The sequence below is a fragment of the Pristiophorus japonicus genome, chromosome 3 (assembly GCF_044704955.1).
Source record: "Pristiophorus japonicus isolate sPriJap1 chromosome 3, sPriJap1.hap1, whole genome shotgun sequence".
Taxonomy (NCBI): domain Eukaryota; kingdom Metazoa; phylum Chordata; class Chondrichthyes; family Pristiophoridae; genus Pristiophorus; species Pristiophorus japonicus.
In genome coordinates, this window is record NC_091979.1 from 269,351,163 (window position 1) to 269,369,717 (window position 18,555).

At 45.0% G+C, this 18,555-nt stretch overlaps 1 protein-coding gene across 8 annotated transcripts in view; it reads left to right on the forward strand.

Annotated features, from left to right (window-relative positions):
* The window catches only part of btbd16 (BTB (POZ) domain containing 16), a 183,470-nt gene that overhangs the window by 71,551 nt on the left and 93,364 nt on the right, over positions 1-18,555 (forward strand). For all 8 annotated transcript variants that reach the window (XR_011592757.1, XR_011592758.1, XR_011592759.1 and 5 more), the window contains exons 10-12: positions 5,332-5,459; positions 8,178-8,297; positions 18,360-18,451. Coding sequence is in view for 5 of the 8 variants with exons in the window: in XM_070876693.1 (XP_070732794.1) it covers positions 5,332-5,459; positions 8,178-8,297; positions 18,360-18,451 (340 nt within the window). In the remaining 3 variants the exon portion in view is untranslated. The remainder of the gene's footprint in view (positions 1-5,331; positions 5,460-8,177; positions 8,298-18,359; positions 18,452-18,555) is intronic.

The following is an 18,555-nucleotide window of genomic DNA, read 5'->3' on the forward strand; positions in this document are numbered from 1 at the left end:
CACTCTACTGCACCAACCACTCACCCAAGATTGAAACTACCTGCCACGGGTCAACCAGATAGAGCCCAGATAGAGCTAAGCCCAGAGCACAGTCAATGCAAAGGCGATTTGCACGAAAGGCTTAGGGGAGAGTGATGTCATGTATCCTACATGACTACTGTTGGTTACATCACAAGGTGTGCCACCAGGGCACAGCAGTGGGAGAGTTGTAGGTTACCTGTACAGGTGTGCCTGGTCCAGTATAAAAGGCAGGCCACCAGATGTGATCCTCACTCGAGTTAACAAATAAAGGACAAAGGTCACTACAGTTCAAGTACAACACACTGCCTCATGGAGTCATTATTAGAGCATCCAAGGACATAACCTCCATATCTCTTGATTTTCCCTGGACTTCAAAAATAGATCTATCTCAGCCTTGAATATATTCAGAGACTCAGCATTCACAGTCCTCTGGGGCAGTGAATTCCAAAGATTCACAACCCTCTGTGTGAAGAAATTCCCCCTCATCCATGTCTTTAACGCTTATTAAAGGCTATACATTTTGTTGGTTGGTGCTGCAGTTGATGACCTCTCCTAAGAGTGACCAGCTCAACCGGAGTAAAGAAGTTGCTCGTGAGGATTGCGAGCGCTAGATATGCGGCAAAGGTGGGTATATGGTGTTAAGTCACAAATCAGCCATGATTTCATTGAATAGCGGAACAGGCTCGAGTGGCTATGTGGCCTACTCCTGTTCCTATATTCCTATTAAAGCCATACTTAGCTTTCACTGTTCACTTGCTGATTCAAATCGACTGACTACACGGTGTTTGAAGAGGACTTTTGAGGCACATCGGTCGACTTTCTGGGAGACTTTTGTCAAGAATTCACGAACATTTTATCGAAATTTTTTCTGGAAATTCTGAGGACTTCACCTAAATCGAGTGGCTCCGAAATTCGCGGTCCCAGGAAGGACTGTTACTGCTCGTTTGCAGCGACCATTCGTCAAAATTGAATGGCTGCCACTTTGGGCTCAACTGGCTGCCCTGACATAGATTTGGCCCGGGAGATCTTGCAGCGGTGTGCGCCACCGCCGACTCTCATGGCGGTGTGGGGCTTGTGGCAGTAGTGACACGCTAAATGTGCGCACCACTGCCGCTCCACCCCGGACCCATTTTCAGCGTGAAAAAGCCAGCCCTTTAGCTGACGGTGCCCCTGCCAGCTTTTAGGGCCGGTGCAGAGTGGCAGAGATCTCGGAGCCGTGGGAGTGGAGAGAGACAAGAAGTTAAAATCCAGATCTGAGGATGTTCAGCACAGAATCCGCACTCAAGGGGAGAGAGGGTGGGAAGGGGAGGGAGAGGGGGAAAGGGAGCAAAGGAGAAAGAGATAAAAGTGAGGAAAGGGAATGAGAAACAGAATGAGAAAATTTGATTGGGGAAGAGGGAAATAGAGAAATAGGAATAGAGCAAGAGAAAAGGGGGGAAAACTAGAGAGAGAGAGGGAGAGAAATATAGAGATCCCGAGATTCACGGAGAGAAAACTGAAATCTCAATCCAGGGGCTCTCAGACTGGAAACGTCGCCTGAGCTCAGCATTCTGAGCGGTAACAAATGGGAATCTGTTCCACCTCAGCCGCCTCCAGGCTAGATCCAAGGTCGTGTGGATCGTGTGGAGTATAAATATCTGCATAGACCATTGGGCTGAATAGCCTGTTTCTGTGCTGCACATTCTATGAGTTCCTATCCACCCAAGATCTTCAGAGAACACTACTCCTACATTCACATAACCCAAGAATAGTGCATGAGTCGGCTGCACTTTACCAAGAAGATTGACACAGAAATTTGTGGCCTTGTGGATGGAAGACTCAGACCTCACAGCACAAGGTCACAGTAGCACTTAACTTTTATACTGCTGACACCTTCCAGGCTGCCACAGTCACATATCTCAATCTTCTGGGCACTTCTGCATAAGGGAGGTTGCTAAGGCTCTATACACTCTGAGGAATGTCTATATGTCATTCCCTATTGCCAGAGAAGACCAAAGGCAGAGTGCTCTCTGATTCAACAGCATTGTGGGATTCCCCATAGTCCAGGGAGCCATTGACTCCACACATGTGGCCATGCAAGCCCCTCATTTAAAATCGGAGGTGTTCAGGAACAGGAAGGAATTCCATTACCTCAATGTGCGACCAATGGCAGTGCATCATGCTGGTTCTTGCCTGCTGTCCAGGCTGCTGCCATGATGCTTTTATAATGAGACAGTCATCCGTCCCACAGATCTTTGAGCCCCAATGCAATGTGCATGGCTGGCTACTCGGTGACAAAGCTCATAAGCCCTGAGAGAGCCTCAGACACCAGCTGAGCACTCATGCAATAAGAGCCACTCTGCCACCAGGAATATCATTGAGCAAACAATTGGGGTCCTCTAGCAGAGATTTAGATGCCTCGACTGGTCAGGAGATGCCCTGCAGTACTCGGCCAAGAAGGTCTCCAGATTCGTGCTGACTTCTGGCATGCTCCTCAATCTGGCGATCATGAGAGATCAGCCGTTACCACCAGAAAATTGTGCCAGAAGGTCAAGCTCAGCAGCCACAAGAGGAGGAGGATGAGGGGAACTGGGGGAGCACCAGAGTGTTCCAGGTAGAAGGTCTGCACCTAGGAGGGACGCTCACCGCCATCTAATTGAAGACCGTTTTTGAAAGACGTCCTCCACTATCAGATTTTGGAGCACGGTTGCTACATGCCTTCCACTACCCAATTAACATAATCACCCTTTATTTATACCAAAAACAATCAATGAAAACATTACAACAACCTACAGCACTTAGAAAAATTAAACTATTCACCTTGGTGCTTACCCTTAGTGGCTATCCTATAAGTGCTCTTGCCTACTCTGGTGCTTCTGTGTAGTGCAATCCGAGTGGCAGCAGCAAGCGAAGGTGGATGGCTGCTGAGAATCTGAAGCAGGCATTTCCGATGTCCTCATGGGACACCCTCGAGAGGCTGTGCGCGTGGTTGCCATGCCTCAGACTGCACCATTTCAGCATGGGCTTGAGCAGACTGGTTTGCCTGGCTGACAGGCAACTGCAAGGGCAGAGGTAGGGGAGGGAGCAGGAATGCTGCCATCCGGAAAGAGACCAGTAGGTTCCTGCTCCATGATTCCCATGCTATTACCTCAGGGCATCCATTCAGCCAGCCCAGTGATCTACTGGAGGATAGATCTCTGGACAGCTGAGACACTCTGCGAGTCCCTTTCAACAGCTACCTGAAGTTCCATTGCAGCACTTTGCCGTTCCATGGAAGCTGCAATGTCTGCAATGGAATCAATCTGGCAAGGTGGCTCTTCCTTGTCTTCCAGTTCCTCTAGTGGGGTAAGCTGGGTCTTGCTGCTGGGAACCGGGAATGATGCTCGAAGGGTTCGGGTGAAGCATGTAGCCACTTTTGGAGCATGTTTGTGATGAAACCATATGGAGCTTGCCAGTGAGCATAGGTTTGGGGGATTAGGGATCAGGAATAGTTGCAGATATGTAAGGAAGCTGGAACGAACCAAAGAAGATAAGAGTTAGGAGCAGGAGTAGGCCATTCAGCCCCTCGATCCTGCTCCACCATTCAATAAAATCATGGCTGATCTTCAACCTCAACTCCACTTTCCCGCCTGATCTCTGTATTCCTTGATTCCCCTAGAGTCCAAAAATCTGTCTATTGCAGCATTAAATATACTCAACAATATAGCATCCACAACCCTTTGGGGTAGATAATTCCAAAAGATTCACAACCATCTGAGTGAAGAAATTCCTCCTCATCTCAATCTTAAATGGCCAACCCCTTATCCTCAGACTATGCCCCTAGTTCCAGACTCCAGCTAGGGGAAACAACCTCTCAGCATCAATCCTCCTCAGAATCAGAATCTTTTATGTTTCAATGAGATCACCTCTCATTTTTCTAAACGCCAGAGAGTATCGACCCAATCTACTCAATTTCTCCTCATAGGAAGAGCCCCTCATCCCAGGAATAAATCTAGTGAACTTTTGTTGCACCACCTCTAAGGCAAGTATATTCTTGTTCCAAGTGGCCACATACTCTAGGTGATATGTCCCCTGCTCTTCCTGTGGCCACGGCGTCTGCCACTCCCCTACCGATTACCGCCAGCACTGCTTCCTCAAGGGGAGTGATGTCACGGAGTCGTGCTTCTCCTCCCCTAATCAGGTGCTGCTGGTGCCTGCTATGTGCTATCTTGCCCTGGAAGAGAAAAAGTGGTGATTGTGAATGAGTGTATTGGCAGGTGTGTCTGTGTTTGTGTGTGTGTGTGTGTGAGATGTCTCACGTGGTTATAGAAGCTCTGAGATGTGAGTAGTGCCTATGAAAGATGCAATGTCAGTGTATAGAGGCGGATGCAGTGTTTTGATATTATGATGATGGTGGTGGTGCAGTTATTGAGAAGTGTGTTTGTGAGATCGGATTTTACCTTGATCACTCATGTCAAATCATTGCATTTTTTGCAGCACTGGAGCCATGTCCTCGGGGGGCAATGCTCTTGATTGTGATGATCTCCCACCTCCACCGGATTAGTTTCCTCTGTGGCCTCGTCCCACCTCCCCCCCCCCCCCCCTCCCTTTGCGGGTACAGGACATCCCTCCTCTACTGTACCTCCTCCATAAAGACCTCCAGTGCCGCCTCTGAGAATCTGTGAGCCCTCCTCCTTGGTCCCTGAGCTGTCGTGAGAAGTGCCGTTGTCATGCTCCTTTAGTTTCACTGTCAGCCAACACTCCAGACCTTCAGTAGAAGTGTGGGCGTGGAGGCTAAACCTGCAGGTCTCCATTTTAGCGCCTTCAGGCACATTTAAATCATGGTAATCAACAGGTTGTGGCCTAAATCCAGACCTTTATACAGCTGTTTTTTATTAGCACAGCACTCACTTGGAGCCTGTTTTCACCCTTTCCCCAAAATAATCCCTGTAGCCTCTTAGTAAATCTACATTGCACCTTTGTTATGGCAGCATTATCTTTTCTACAATGGGGTGCTCAAAATTGCACACAGTTCTCCAAGTAACCAAAGCCTTCCATAGATTCATCATCATCTTTTTGTTTTTGTAGTCAAGGCCCCATATGTAAAACTGGGAATCCTATTTATCAATATGGAGTGACGAATGCAGTAAATCAGGTTTGAGTCTCAAGGGAAAATTTCCTCTGTGCACTACGTGGAACAAAAATCTAAATCTGTTTACAAGGAACAAATTGCTTTTGAATTTCTTGATCACTTTGTTTTCAGATGAGTGTGTATTACTCTCGGGGCTCTAGATGGAGCTGTTGCTTGATGAGGTTTATGAATCAACTGTTGATTTGCTGTTTTTGATTCAGTATAACCAGGAGAAGCTGGTACAGGCCTGTGAGAGATGGTTGGAGTTAAATCTTGTGCATCTAAGATACGAGGCCACGTTCCGAGATCTGCAAATGGAGGTCCTGCAGAAAATCTTATTGTCGCCAAGGTCAGTAGTCCATGTTACAGGAGAAGAACTGTTTAGGTATATGTAAAATAACAACTTAGCTTTAATAGTTCACTCCTGATTTAGCTGTGTCGTAAAATTATTGGTGTGCTACTTCCTGCATAATTACAATGTATAATTATTGTGAGCTAATTCTGTCTTGAAATAGCACTCGGATATCACGATTAGTAGCTGTTAAGTTTTTGGGTCTTAGCCTGGATATTCTATTTAGGTTTGGGAATCACAGACCAGACCTGTATGTGAACCTCAAATGCCCAATGATTTGGAGTCTGTCTTAACATGCTTAATATCAATTGTGAATCCAGGGATCGAACAGTAAACTCTTGCCACTACATGCCAGCTTGCTGGAATGTATTCACATGCCACATATGATTCTCCTTGTCCTTGGTAGATACATTGAGTATTCCCTCTGTTAATATCTATCATAGTTTCTAGTCGCATGGGGCATTGGAGATGCACCCGTAGTGGCACTTGTGCCCACCTGTCTTCTCATGCTGATTAGGTTCCCTCCCACTGGCCCTTGCAAACTCCAGTGATTCAGCTTTCGAGAACAATGGCGACTGTGATCCAAACGCAATCATTGGGATCACGTCCTGAAGAATTTCAAGTTTGTAAATTTCAGTTGGTGATATTAACATGTTTAAAGGCCTGGATTTTCCTATGCTGCATTTTACTTGCTGGAACTGCTGTGGAGCAGGTCTTTTACCCGACAACATAACCCCTTGTAGCTTTAACCCATTTTTCTGGGTACGGGCCAATTACTTATACAGGATGTGCTTCCAGCGGCATTTTCACTTTTCAGAGGGAGCCCACCTCTGCAGGGAAGGAAAATGTCAAATTGCTGTCGGTGGCATTCATTGCAGCACCTCAAGTGGGTGGGGAAATTGACCTCGGTGCCCAAATATAAAATAATTCAATGTTCCTTCTGATTAGACCCCAATGACTCATGCTGTGAGTTTGTGCATACACATCAGCTCAGTTGTGAAGTCCTCTGTGGTCAATAGCAGTGCCAGTGAACATCAATTAGGTTCAGAATCATGGGCAACTAAAGGCTGCTGGTGCTTGTGGAGCTGCACCCCAGCATGAGTTATTGTCATCAGGAAAGTAAGGGAGAAAATGGAAGAAAAATGTACTTGCTTTATTATACAATGCATGTCTGAATGTAATATTCTAAATTTTAATCATTGTAGATATATAGATATTGACAGAGTTTGCAAGATACTTTGATTTTTGAAATCGAATTGTTTGTCAATTAACTGTCTGGCCAATATTGTTAACTGGAAAATGCATATTAAAGGAAATATTAAATGTTGAATTATGTTTACAGACAAAATTAAAATTATGATCGTAATTCATGGGTGGAAAGAGTGCTTAACATTAGCTTGATCTGGAATTGATTAAAGATATGCTTAGTTGGCAATCTGGTTCATAATTACTGTTTTAAAAAAAAAAGTATAAAGCAAACTCGTTTAATAATATGAAATTATTTCCTTATGATTTATTGAAATGGAATACTATTTCAAATTGATATTTGTTTCGTAAAGACGGATTCATCTGAGTTACTACCTAATCCTAAACATTATAAACAGAGATACCTATATACTTTCAATCATCCTTGTTTTACTATTTTAAGCAGCATGTCAGAGGTATCCTGGAATTATATATAATTCTACATTCACGCCAAGCTGGAACACTAACAAAACCTGACCAACAGTTTCCAAAAGGCTGACACGAGCTTGAAAAAGCTGGCAAGGCAGAGCTGGCAAGGCAAAGCATGCAGTCACTGAACATGCAGTGAGGCCTGGGCTTGTCATAACTGAGCGTGCATGGTGGTTCAACATTCCTCATTTGTACAGCACAAGATAGTGATAACAATTGCAGGGTTTTTCCTTAATATTTTTATGGAGAAATTGGGGGCTGTTTGGAATATTTTGTTGCCTTTTGTTGCTAAATTGGGTTGTTAAATTGTTTATACAGTTGTCAGTGTTACATGGAGGCACTCTTCTCCCCTCAACCTTTCAGTCTTGTTGCCCTTCACTTCTCCCTTCTGATTATGCTGGCACTTTTCTCACTTTCCCCATTTCACAATGGGGACCTTTTTCTCTTCCCCTCAGTTCACGCTGCCATTCCTCTCCCCTTCCCTAGTACAAGTTTGTACTCTTCTCCACTCTTCCCTCACTGCCCTTCACACCTCCTGTATGATGCTACTTCCAGGGCATGGAACCCTCCTGCATGCTGTGGGCAGGAATTCCAATCACCGCTACCATGAGAATTTTCACCCACAGAGTGCAACAGAGTTTCACCCCTGGTGTAACAGCATCAGGAGCTGCCCTTATTTTTGCTTGTGGTTAAGCAGACACTTCAAAACACTGACAACGTGAAATGCGCATGGTTGGCATGTACGAATTTTGTCCTTCCTTCAGTGACATTATGAAGTTTAATTCCAATGAAGTTTAATTACAAAGTAAATGGCGACAACTGGCCGATAATCCTCATTTGTGATATCAGTGAAGGTGTGCTTGAATAGCACTCCGATCAAAGCATGAAACAGAAACAGGGATGACTGAATGATGTAGTTGAGTTTGTGTGCCACTCTTTATAACATTTATCATTATGTTGCAATTCACATTATTATAGTTCCCCTTTAATAACTATGATGTTATATGTTGAAATTTACATTGTGATGTTCTGCTATTGCAGATTGTTTACTTTTACTGAATATCACGTACTACAAACTATCCTCTGCTGGGTTTTCCTTCAGGTGAATACCGAGGTACGGATAGTGCCACCGTACAGCACAATCGTAGCCTATTTTATCAGGTGACTACCTTATTACTCTGCTTATCATTACTCATTGTAAGACAGTTTTAGTTTAAATAAATGACTCTGAAAGATGAATATTTGTGTTCAATTTGTTAAATCACAAATAAAATGTTCAGCATTCCCATCCCCACCCTCCACCTAATACCATGAAGTCTGGAATCTATATTTTACCAGTGAAATAGAATATAAGCAATCATCTGATTGTGATTTTTTTTTTTTCCCATTCTGCCCATTTGCAAATATTGTCTAGGCCTTTTTGTAATTTCTTGGATACTTCATTAAACTTTTTACTGCCTCCTTCTCCAAGTTTAGTATCATCTGTACATTTTACACTGTTTCTAAATCCAGATAATTTATCAGAAACAGTAACAACTCCAGCAGCTAGGGCACATCAAGCAGTATATCATCCCAACTTGACATCATTCCCCGAACTAACACTCACTGCTTCCTCACTTTCAGCCAGTTCCTTATCCACCTGCAAGTGTTGCCTACAATATCCATTTGAATGCGCGCAGACGCAAACCTCGTCCACCTACTGTGGTTCGACAACAGAGGATGGAACTGTCTTGGATCTGGCCTGGAGGCGACGAAGGTTGAACAGGTTCCCACTGGTTCTATAGTTTAGTTCCACTTCAGCCAGGAGCTTGTTGAGTGTGAGGTGGAGCATTGCAGTGAGGAAGATCGAGAAGAGGGTTGATGTGATGACACAACCCTGCTTGACCCCGGTCCGGATGTTGATTGGGTCTGTGGTTGATCCGTTGGTCAGGATCATGGCTTGCATGTCGTCGTAGAGCAGGCGGAGGATGGTGCCGAACTTTTGGGGGCAACCGAAACGGAGGAGGACGCTCCATAGTCCCTCGCGTTTAACAGTATCAAAGGCCTTTGTAAGGTCAAAAAATTTCCCCATCGACATCTGGGGGTCCCTGGCCAAAGACTGCCCTAAGTGGAGGAAGAGCATCCGGGAGGGCGCCCGAGTCGTGTCGCTGAGAGCATGCAGAAAACCAGCGCATGCAGCAGAAGGAACGTGTGGCAAACCAGATGCCCCATTCACCCTTTCCCCCACCTGTGACAGAGACTGCAGTTCCTGAATTGGACTGTACAGACACCTGAGAACTCACTTTTAGAGTGGAAGCAAATCTTCCTTGGATTTTGAGGGACTGCCTATGATGATGATGATCCATTTGTGTAGCAGCATTTGATGTGGAACTTTTCTCAGGCTTTCTGGGAGGCTAGGTGTACGGAGACATACATTTGATGGCGCCTGATTCCGTTGTACTCTCGCTGCAGAAGAAAGAAGCCTGAGGACCGTCCTAAATTTGTCCTCGGGCCTCATTGGAATAAATCAGGTGAGCTACTGCTGCCAATTGGCCGACCCATGCAGCTTGGTGGTCTGGGCCAAAAGAGCTCCAGATGGCTTGGATGCTGAGCCAGGCCGCAGATAAGCCCAGAGAGGAAACTGGAGCGCAGGCCAGCTGCGGCCACAGTATTAATGTAAATGCAGGAAAGTGTATTCCAGCTCAACCTGGCTCTGCATTAAAGTAAATTGAAAAAGAAATTGCTTGCAGTCAGAGGCCTCCAGCGGGGACCGTTGGTTAGGCCGCTGTAGAACCAGAGCAAGCAGTGACTAGTTTAAACAAATTTAGCAAATAGGTCCTGAAATGGGCACAGGATTCTCATTTCAATATTGAAATGAGACCTGTGCTCATTTCAGATGGGCTTTAGGGCTGCCTAAAAAAAAATGGCTTTGACAAAATTTTGTGGTTCCCCAAATGGTCGGCAAATTGGGCACTTGCCTTTGCTCTGCTAAATTCGTCATCGTTACGCTTGTTTTATGTCTGTAAAAGGGGTGAATTATGTTGTTGAATTTTCCCCCACTATATCATTGGGCTTTCAAATGTACACTTGTGATGGCACTTCCTTTAAAAAAAAAGTTTAAAATGTTGGTCAGATAGGATTTCTGCCCTTCACAAAGTATTGTCTGACACTCGGTTATTTTCATGTTGGTAATTCTCAACTTTCTTCCCAATGATCAATTCCATTATTTGGCTGGTTACTGATGAAGGACGAGTGGGTCTCTAGATACATGGGTTTATTTTGTTGTGTTTCTTGAAAATAGGCACCACATTGGCTTGTTTCCAACCCATTAGGACCTGGCCTGTATTTATTAGCTTCAGGATGATTGTCAGCACTTCATGGATTTCAACCCTATTCTGACTTCTACCCTTGGATTGATAGGATCTGTCTATAAGGATTTATTGGTTTTGAGTCCTGTGTGCCTGTCTAGGACATTCAAGCAAGTGATATCAAAGTTAGGTTTAGTGGTACAAGCTCCTATGATGGACATAACTAGTGTTCATTAATTTGTGGCCTGTATTGGTAAATTAAATATGTAATTTAACATTTTTATCTATGTATGCTGCAATATGTTTTTATACACTAAAATTAGAATATCTTTGTCCTTTGACACAAAGATGAAGGCAAGTTATTTATAACTGCTAAAATCTACTTTAAAAGAAAGCTCCTGAGAGCAAAACAAAATATTGTATTTTCCTCTGAGAGGGTTACTTAGGAAATGGGATTACATTTTCCATAATACACTGCTTTAAGGTCTAACAACATTAGAATCTTGAAAATTTTTGATGGTGTTAATTTCAGATTCTTGTGCGCATGTGAAGTATTAAAATCATAAGTAAAGAGAAAGTTATTTTACACTTCAGAATAACTTAAGGAGCAATGACACATATCTTCATCATATCCTTTGTGCAAGCAGTCAAAAACCAAGAATGTTATCCACATGAACTCTTAAGGAAGTTCTCAGTTCCTGTGAATCATATAATTCTGCTATGGAAATTCCATGGTGTTTCCTGATAGCTAAACAGATAGTGGGCTGAGCTGATGGTATGAACCATAGCTTTTCTACCATCTTAACAAATGTACAGACTTGAAATAGACGTTCTTGATGTTCTGAGCAGCAAGTATGAGCGATTTGAAGGGAAGTCAAACTTTGGTACTCTTGAAGAGATTATTAAATCTCCTATAGCACTGTAGTAAGCTTTGAGCAAAAAATACTGGTGGCATTAATGTGTTGTGCCACTCTCACTGTATCCATTCATCAATTCCCGTCACGGCACCCATCTACCGTCCATCTATATTCACTTGCTTCACCAGAATCTCCACGGCTGCATGCAAAATCCTCCAGGCTCTGCTGGAACTCATGCTCTCATCTTCCTGCAAAATCACTCATTCCTTTGCATTACTTTCCCACTGAAAATCAACATCAAGTACAACAGTTGTAGAATTGAGCTCCCTAAAAACAGCCCCACAATCCATCTTAGCTCCATCCTCAGAAGAATATTTTTTTTATTATACTATTTTTTTCTATACTACTTTTTCTATTCCCTGTTTTGTGCATTGGACCTGTGCATACTAAGAATTGGATTAAAACTACACAAACTATTTCATGTAGGACTTGCACAATCAGCAGAAAGTAGACATTCATCCCAATACTTTGAGTTGAATTTGAGTACAAGCATCGTGCAACTGTTTTTCCCCTTTTTAAATGATTTACAAAGAAACTGGTTGGGCCAGCTTTTGCTGAAAAAACAACGGCATTATTAATGTGCAAATTGGCCAACAACTTGTAGTGCGAAAGATATACCCCGTGAATTGTAAATCGCTGCAAAAGTTGCTGGCTGATTTGCACCGCTCCAACGTTAGCGTCTTGAAAATGACCTGTGATTTTCATGAAGTTGCTGCATTTGCACATTAAACTCACTACTGAAAGTTAAGTCTAGTAATTGTCAGCGTAAGTACCCTTTTAACATGATTGGAGTTCAGCCTCTGTGTGTGCACAGACGCAGGCGTCGTCCGCATACTGTAGCTCGACGACAGAGGTTGGATTGGTCTTGGACCTGGCCTGGAGACGGCGAAGGTTGAACAGCTTCCCACTGGTTCTGTAGTTTAGCTCCACTCTAGTCGACATATTTACCGAGGCGTATGAAAGCATGGGCCTTATGCTAAACATTAGTAAGACAAAGGCCTACACCAGCCTGTGCTCACCGCACAACACTGCCCCCCAAACATCAAGATCCACGGTGTGGCCCTGGACAACGTGGACCACTTCCCCGATTTCGGAAGCCTCCTATCAACAAGAGCAGGCATTGATGATGAGATCCAACAACGCCTCCAGTGCGCCAGTGCAGCCTTTGGCCGCCTGAGGAAAAGAGTGTTTGAAGATCAGTCCCTCAAAACTGTCACCAAGGTCATGGTCTACAGGGCCATAGTAATACCTGCCCTCCTGTATAGCTCAGAGACGTGGACCATGTACAGTAGTCACCTCAAGTCGCTGGAGAAATACCACCAGCGATGTCTCCGCAAGATCCTGCAAATCCCCTGGGAGGACAGACGCACAAACATTAGCGTCCTCGTCCAGACCAACATTCCCAGCATTGAAGCACTGACCACACTTGATCAGCTCCGCTGGGCAGGCCACATAGTTCGCATGCCAAACACGAGACTCTCAAAGCAAGCGCTCTACTCTGCACTCGTCCACGGCAAACGAACCAAAGGCGGGAAGAGGAAACGTTACAAGGACACACTCAAAGCCTCCCTGATAAAGTGCGACATCCCCACTGACACCTGGGAGTCCTTGGCCATAGACCGCCCTAAGTGGAGGAAGTGCATTTGGGAGGGTGCTGAGCTCCTCGAGTATCGTCACCGAGAGCATGCAGAAATCAAGCGCAGGCAGCGGAAGGAGCGTGCGGCAAACCAGGCTCCCTGCCCACCCTTCCCTTCAACCACTGTCTGTCCCACCTGTGACAGAAACTGTGGTTCTCGTATTGGACTGTACAGCCGCCTAAGAACTCATGCTAAGAGTGGAAGCAAGTCTTCCTCGATCCCGAGAGACTGCCTATGATGATGATTAACATGATTATTGTTGATGACTACCAATCAACCTCTCTAGCCCAGAAAATAAATCATTGTAAGTGTGGTGTCTCATTCCTTCAGGTTGTAAAAACATTTTAAATTTTGAATTTAAATTTTTTTTTTCTTACTTTACCTTTCTGGTTCTTTTTTTCTCTTTCTTAATCCAATCTTTCTTACCCTCTTTATTTCTCTTTCTGTACCTTATTTAACATTGACTTCACCCTCTTTAATTCACCCTCCTTCTCAGTCCTTCCTCTGTTTATTTCTCAATCATTTAATCTCATTGGTTAAGGAGACACACTGTCCTGTTGTTCACCAATGCCTTAAATGTCTTGTTGCCCTCACTGCGCTATTATCAACGCGCACTTGCAGCAACTTTGTGGCAAAATATTTAAAAACCTAAACGTGCAATTGTAAATCTATTGGTGCACGCTGCAAAATGCCCCACTCCAGCAAAATCTGGCCCATATATATATTTTTAAAAGCTTTTAAGGGCTGGATTTTGGGTTCATTTGTGCCTCGGTTTGCGCGAGGCATTAAATGCTGCTTTTGGGCATTATGCCGAACGCCAGGGATTTACCACCCAGCCGGAAGATTCAACTATTGGTTTGTGCCGGCGCAAAAACTTACCGACCCGCCTTCCGTTTTTAGCGTGATGATGACGTCAATCGTCGTGCAACGCTGCGCTAGCGCCCGGGATGGAACATTTGGCCTTAACGCCTCATTTAACGCCTGCACCAGGAAAAGCCTGAAATAACCAGGCGGTCCCAGGGTGCGGCAGGCAGTATCGGCACCATTTTTAAATGGAGGGATGAGGGTCCTACATCGTAGGTCATATTGACTACAACGGTTGCGCACATAATGCTGTGTGAAGCTCCAACTTGCAAACTTCACTTTTATCTGCCATTACAATGACCTTACAACTTCAGTGAGAGAATTTAATGGGGGCATTAATAGTTCGCCAGCGTATCCTGCTCCATGCTTTTGCTAGGCAGTGTCAAGCTAGAAGAAGGACTCTTGGCTATGTCGGCCCACGGATGATAGGCCGAAGACGTCTGGGGAGGCGCGCTTACCCCCCATGTGTTTACAGGCACCAACGCTCAGACCTCTAGCTTTCTGAGGTGCAGTGTGAGAAGGCTGCACTTCCGAAAGGAAGTGCTGACAGAGATATGCCAACTCCTACAGGCAGACCAATGCCTGCACCGATCTGGAGGCAGCCTTCAATACTCCCCTCAACAGGTATCCGAATTCATTGTGGTGTGCTGCATGTTGCACAGCTTGGCCATCATGTGGGGCCAGTCATAGCCAGCGGGGATTGCATGCCCACCTCAGGAGGAGGAGGATGATGAAGAGGAGCCTGGCGAGGCCCCCATTGGATAGTCATCCCATCCATGGGGGATGCTGTCAGACCAACACTCGCACCTCGCCAGCTCGTAATGGACCGGCTTTCCTAAATGGAGGAAACTGAGGGGTGGAGCTAATGCTGGACATGCTATGTGCCCCCATAAAGACACATCTCCGGTGAACGTTGGAATGATGCACAAGACAACAGTGACAAATGATGAGTCACAAATTTTACTGCCACAAATTCTCAAAAAACACCCCTCTCCAAAATAAAACCTTACAATATACAACGTTATGTTGCAGGGCACGAAACAACAATGAAACTTTTTTACCGCCACAAATTCCGGCTTGGGCGCACAAAGTCCGCTGTGTAACGCCTGACTTAACACCAACGCTCCTCCAACTTACATTTTCGCCGAAACTTGCAGTAGGAGGCGCAAACTATTTTTGGGCGCTAACTTTAATGCCCCACCGCGATTAATGCCCCAAAATCCAGCGCAACTTTGCCTTAGAAGGCAAAAGAGGATATAGTGGTTTCATATTGAATGAGGTTAAAAATGTTCCAGTATTTTGGGGGTGTTTTTTTAAATAATAAAAATAAGCTTTTTTTAAATTCCCAGTGTCTGGACAGGTACAGGTTCCCTTTCTTTGTACTCTACTTAATTTCACATCAAGATTTTATCCAGAAATTAACCAATTAATTGTTTCTTTTGTGTTTCAACTGGAATACTTTTAACATTGGACCAGAATTCCCTCACCCCTCGGGTCGAAAAATGTTTTAACCCGCAAATTGCTGGAAGTGTGAGCTGATAACAGTGCTGCGAGGTCAATGGGGCATTTGGGACCTTGGTGACCGACTGGACCAACAGTCTATCTCCTTTACTAATGAGATTTGAGGATAAAGATACAGAGGAATGACTGAGAAGGAAATAGAAGAGTTAAAGTCAGATTAGGTAGAGAGAAAAAATAAAGTGAGAGAAAGAAAGATTCGATAAAGAGACAGAAAAGTAAGAAAAAATTAAAACATTTCAAATGTAAAATTTTTTAAACTCTTAAGAGCAATTTACTACTTGCAGGAATGAGATGCCACAGTTTCAACTGGTCGGAGAGATTGAGTGGCATTGCAGCAACATAAATCTTGTCATTAAAAGGGTTCTTGCGCTGTGAAGTACCAGCCCTAACTTTTTGTGGCGAGTTTAATTCATATTTACTGCATAAATACAGCAATTTCTTGAAACTCATGGGGAGGTTGACAGCAAGCTGCTGTTTTCACCAGGCTAATGGTGGAGCAGTGCAAATCATCCAGCAATTTGTGGCGATTTGTAACTCACGGGGTATCTCTTCCTCGCTACAGATTGCTGGATGATTTACACACTTGCAACAGCATAAGCATTAATCAGGGAGCAGCAAGGGCTGCGATGGCAGCGTAGTGACGTCATCAAGGTCCAGGTCGGTGATTGGAGCGGGGACAGATACAGCAGGAACGGCGAGGTCGGGGCGAAGGAACGGCGAGGGACATGATCGGGGCCCAGGAGAGGTAAGAGTTCGGGGCCCAGGGGAAGCATGGTCCAGCCCACACTGCGATATGTGTGCGCACTAGGTCCGTGCAGCAGAACAGGTCTCCATTCGTCTTGGGTAATCCTTGCCACTGGACCAAGATCTAGCTCTGTCAAGCCCGTGTGGTGACTGGTGTGCAACGGCCACCACATGTTTAAAAAAAATCAACGCACAGGCATCTTCCACCCTTCAGGATGTAGTTCAGCATCTGGAATTTAGGTCCTTGATTGGAACACCTGTGAACTTATCCTTTTTTGGCATGGAAGCAAGTCATCCTCGTTTCGAGGGACTGCCTATGATGATGATGCATTAAACTCGCCATTATTTTCCTAGCAAATTCTGAACCAATAAGTTGCATGGAAGCATGTAAACAACTGCACACACTTAAAGGGGAGGCAATATATTACTGCCCAATATCCTTCAATAAACTAATTGCGAGCATCATTCTGGTGATAGTTGTTCCACTGCAGTGTGTTAAAATAAAGATAGTGTACAGAGTAACCTAAATCAGGTAAATAAATTGGATTGGAATGCATACTTTGGGCCCAAGTTTCCACAAGAAAAAAAACGGGTGCCCCTCCGAGCTGGGCGCCTGTTTTTCGCGCCTAAAACGGCGCCTAAAAAAATCCTCGGTATTCTCCACCTACCTGTAGGTCCTCTGGCCCTTGGCGCAGCCAGCACGAGCTGTGGGGGGGGCGGAGCCAGGTCCCTGCGCTGAAAACAGTGCCGGGACCTCTGCACATGTGCGCTACAGTCGGCACGCAAGTGCAGTAGCTCCAGGCGCCGAACTGTGTGGGAGGGGCCCGAAGCACGCAGCCCCTAGCCCTGGCTGAATGGCCTCACTGGGGCTGCGTGAATAAGGCTCCTCCCACGGCCAGCTCCTGCTTTCCCCCCCCCCCGCCCCCGACCGGACCCGACACCCACCCCCCCCCCCCCCCCGGCCTCCGGACCAGACCCGACACCCGCTTCCCCCCCCCCCCCCCCCCCCCGCCGACCAGACCCGACCCGACACCTGCTCCCCCCCCCCTCTCTCCCTCCCCCTCTCTCTCCCTCCCTCCCCCTCTCTCTCTCTCTCTCTCTCTCTCTCTCTCTCCCCCTCCCGCTCAGCGACACGAACGGCTTTCTCCCCCCCCCCCCGCCCCCCTCCCGCTCAGCGGCACGAACGGCTGCAGAATTCTCCCTGGCTGAAGCACTTTCACACAGGTAGGAAGATGGTTTATTTAATCTTTTCTTGGCTTATAAATGTTTATTCAGGTTGGATTTATTTGTATAATATTTGTAGAAGTATAAATAAGGATTTATTGTAGAATTTAATGAGTTCCCTTCCCCCCACCTCGTTCTGGGCGCCTAATTTGTAACCTGCGCCTGATTTTTTTAATGTGTAGAACAGGTTTTTTCAGTTCTACAAAAATCTTCACTGGCTCCATTCTACTTTAGTTTGGAGTACGTTTTCACTGTGGAAACTTTCAAATCAGGCGTCAGTGGCCGATCACGCCCCCTTTTGAAGAAAAAATTCTGTTCCAAAGTAGAACTGCAGAAAACAAAATGTGGAGAATTGCGATTTCTAAGATAGTCCGTTCTCCACCAGTTGCTCCTAAAAATCAGGCGCAAATCATGTGGAAACTTGGGCCCAATGTTTCCACTTTCACAGTATTCATTCTGCCTCTGACATGTTGATACTAAGAAATCTTTCAGTTTTTTGAGCTCTCAATGGCAGGTTTGACCAGGAGTTCTATACCTACTTTTCAATTATTTCCCTGCTAATCTGCCCCCGCACCCCCCATGAATTCTGCATGAGTTGTTGATAATTGGCATTTAATGAAGCCTTAGCGGGCAAACAGTTGCTTTGTTTTAAAACTTTTTGCTGATTTTCCTCAGCCCATTATTGGATAGGGGCAATCTTCAGAGCAGAGCGCAACATGGATGAATAATCCATGCACATTTTCCACTTCTACTGCACTACTGTTTCCACATATCCAAAGTTTTGTTAAAGCTAGAAACCAGAGAAAACAAACAATGGGGTTTCAGAGGGTTCTTCCCATAAGAAAGGCATGGGAATTTGCTGCACACCCTCTCTCCGTATAATATTTTGCAGCTGCCTGAAGAATTCCTCTTTCCTTATTTTGCCACATTCTTCCTGTTGCACCTATATTAAACCATGAAGTAAAGCTCTCATAGGCAATGACAAGAAAATCTAACCGCATTGCTTTACGTGACACTTTTTCTCAACAGTTTACATAAGCTGACCGTCTACCTGGAAAAGAATATTCGACAAAAGTACTTTGGACTGTTTCAGACTGTCCGATTACATGGAATAACTGAAAGTAAGCTCGTTCTCTAAACTGCTGAGTTTTAAATGTCAAACAGTGCTGTTATGTTCATTATTGTGGAATGCCACATATAATTTTAAACCAAACCCAGGCTTTGG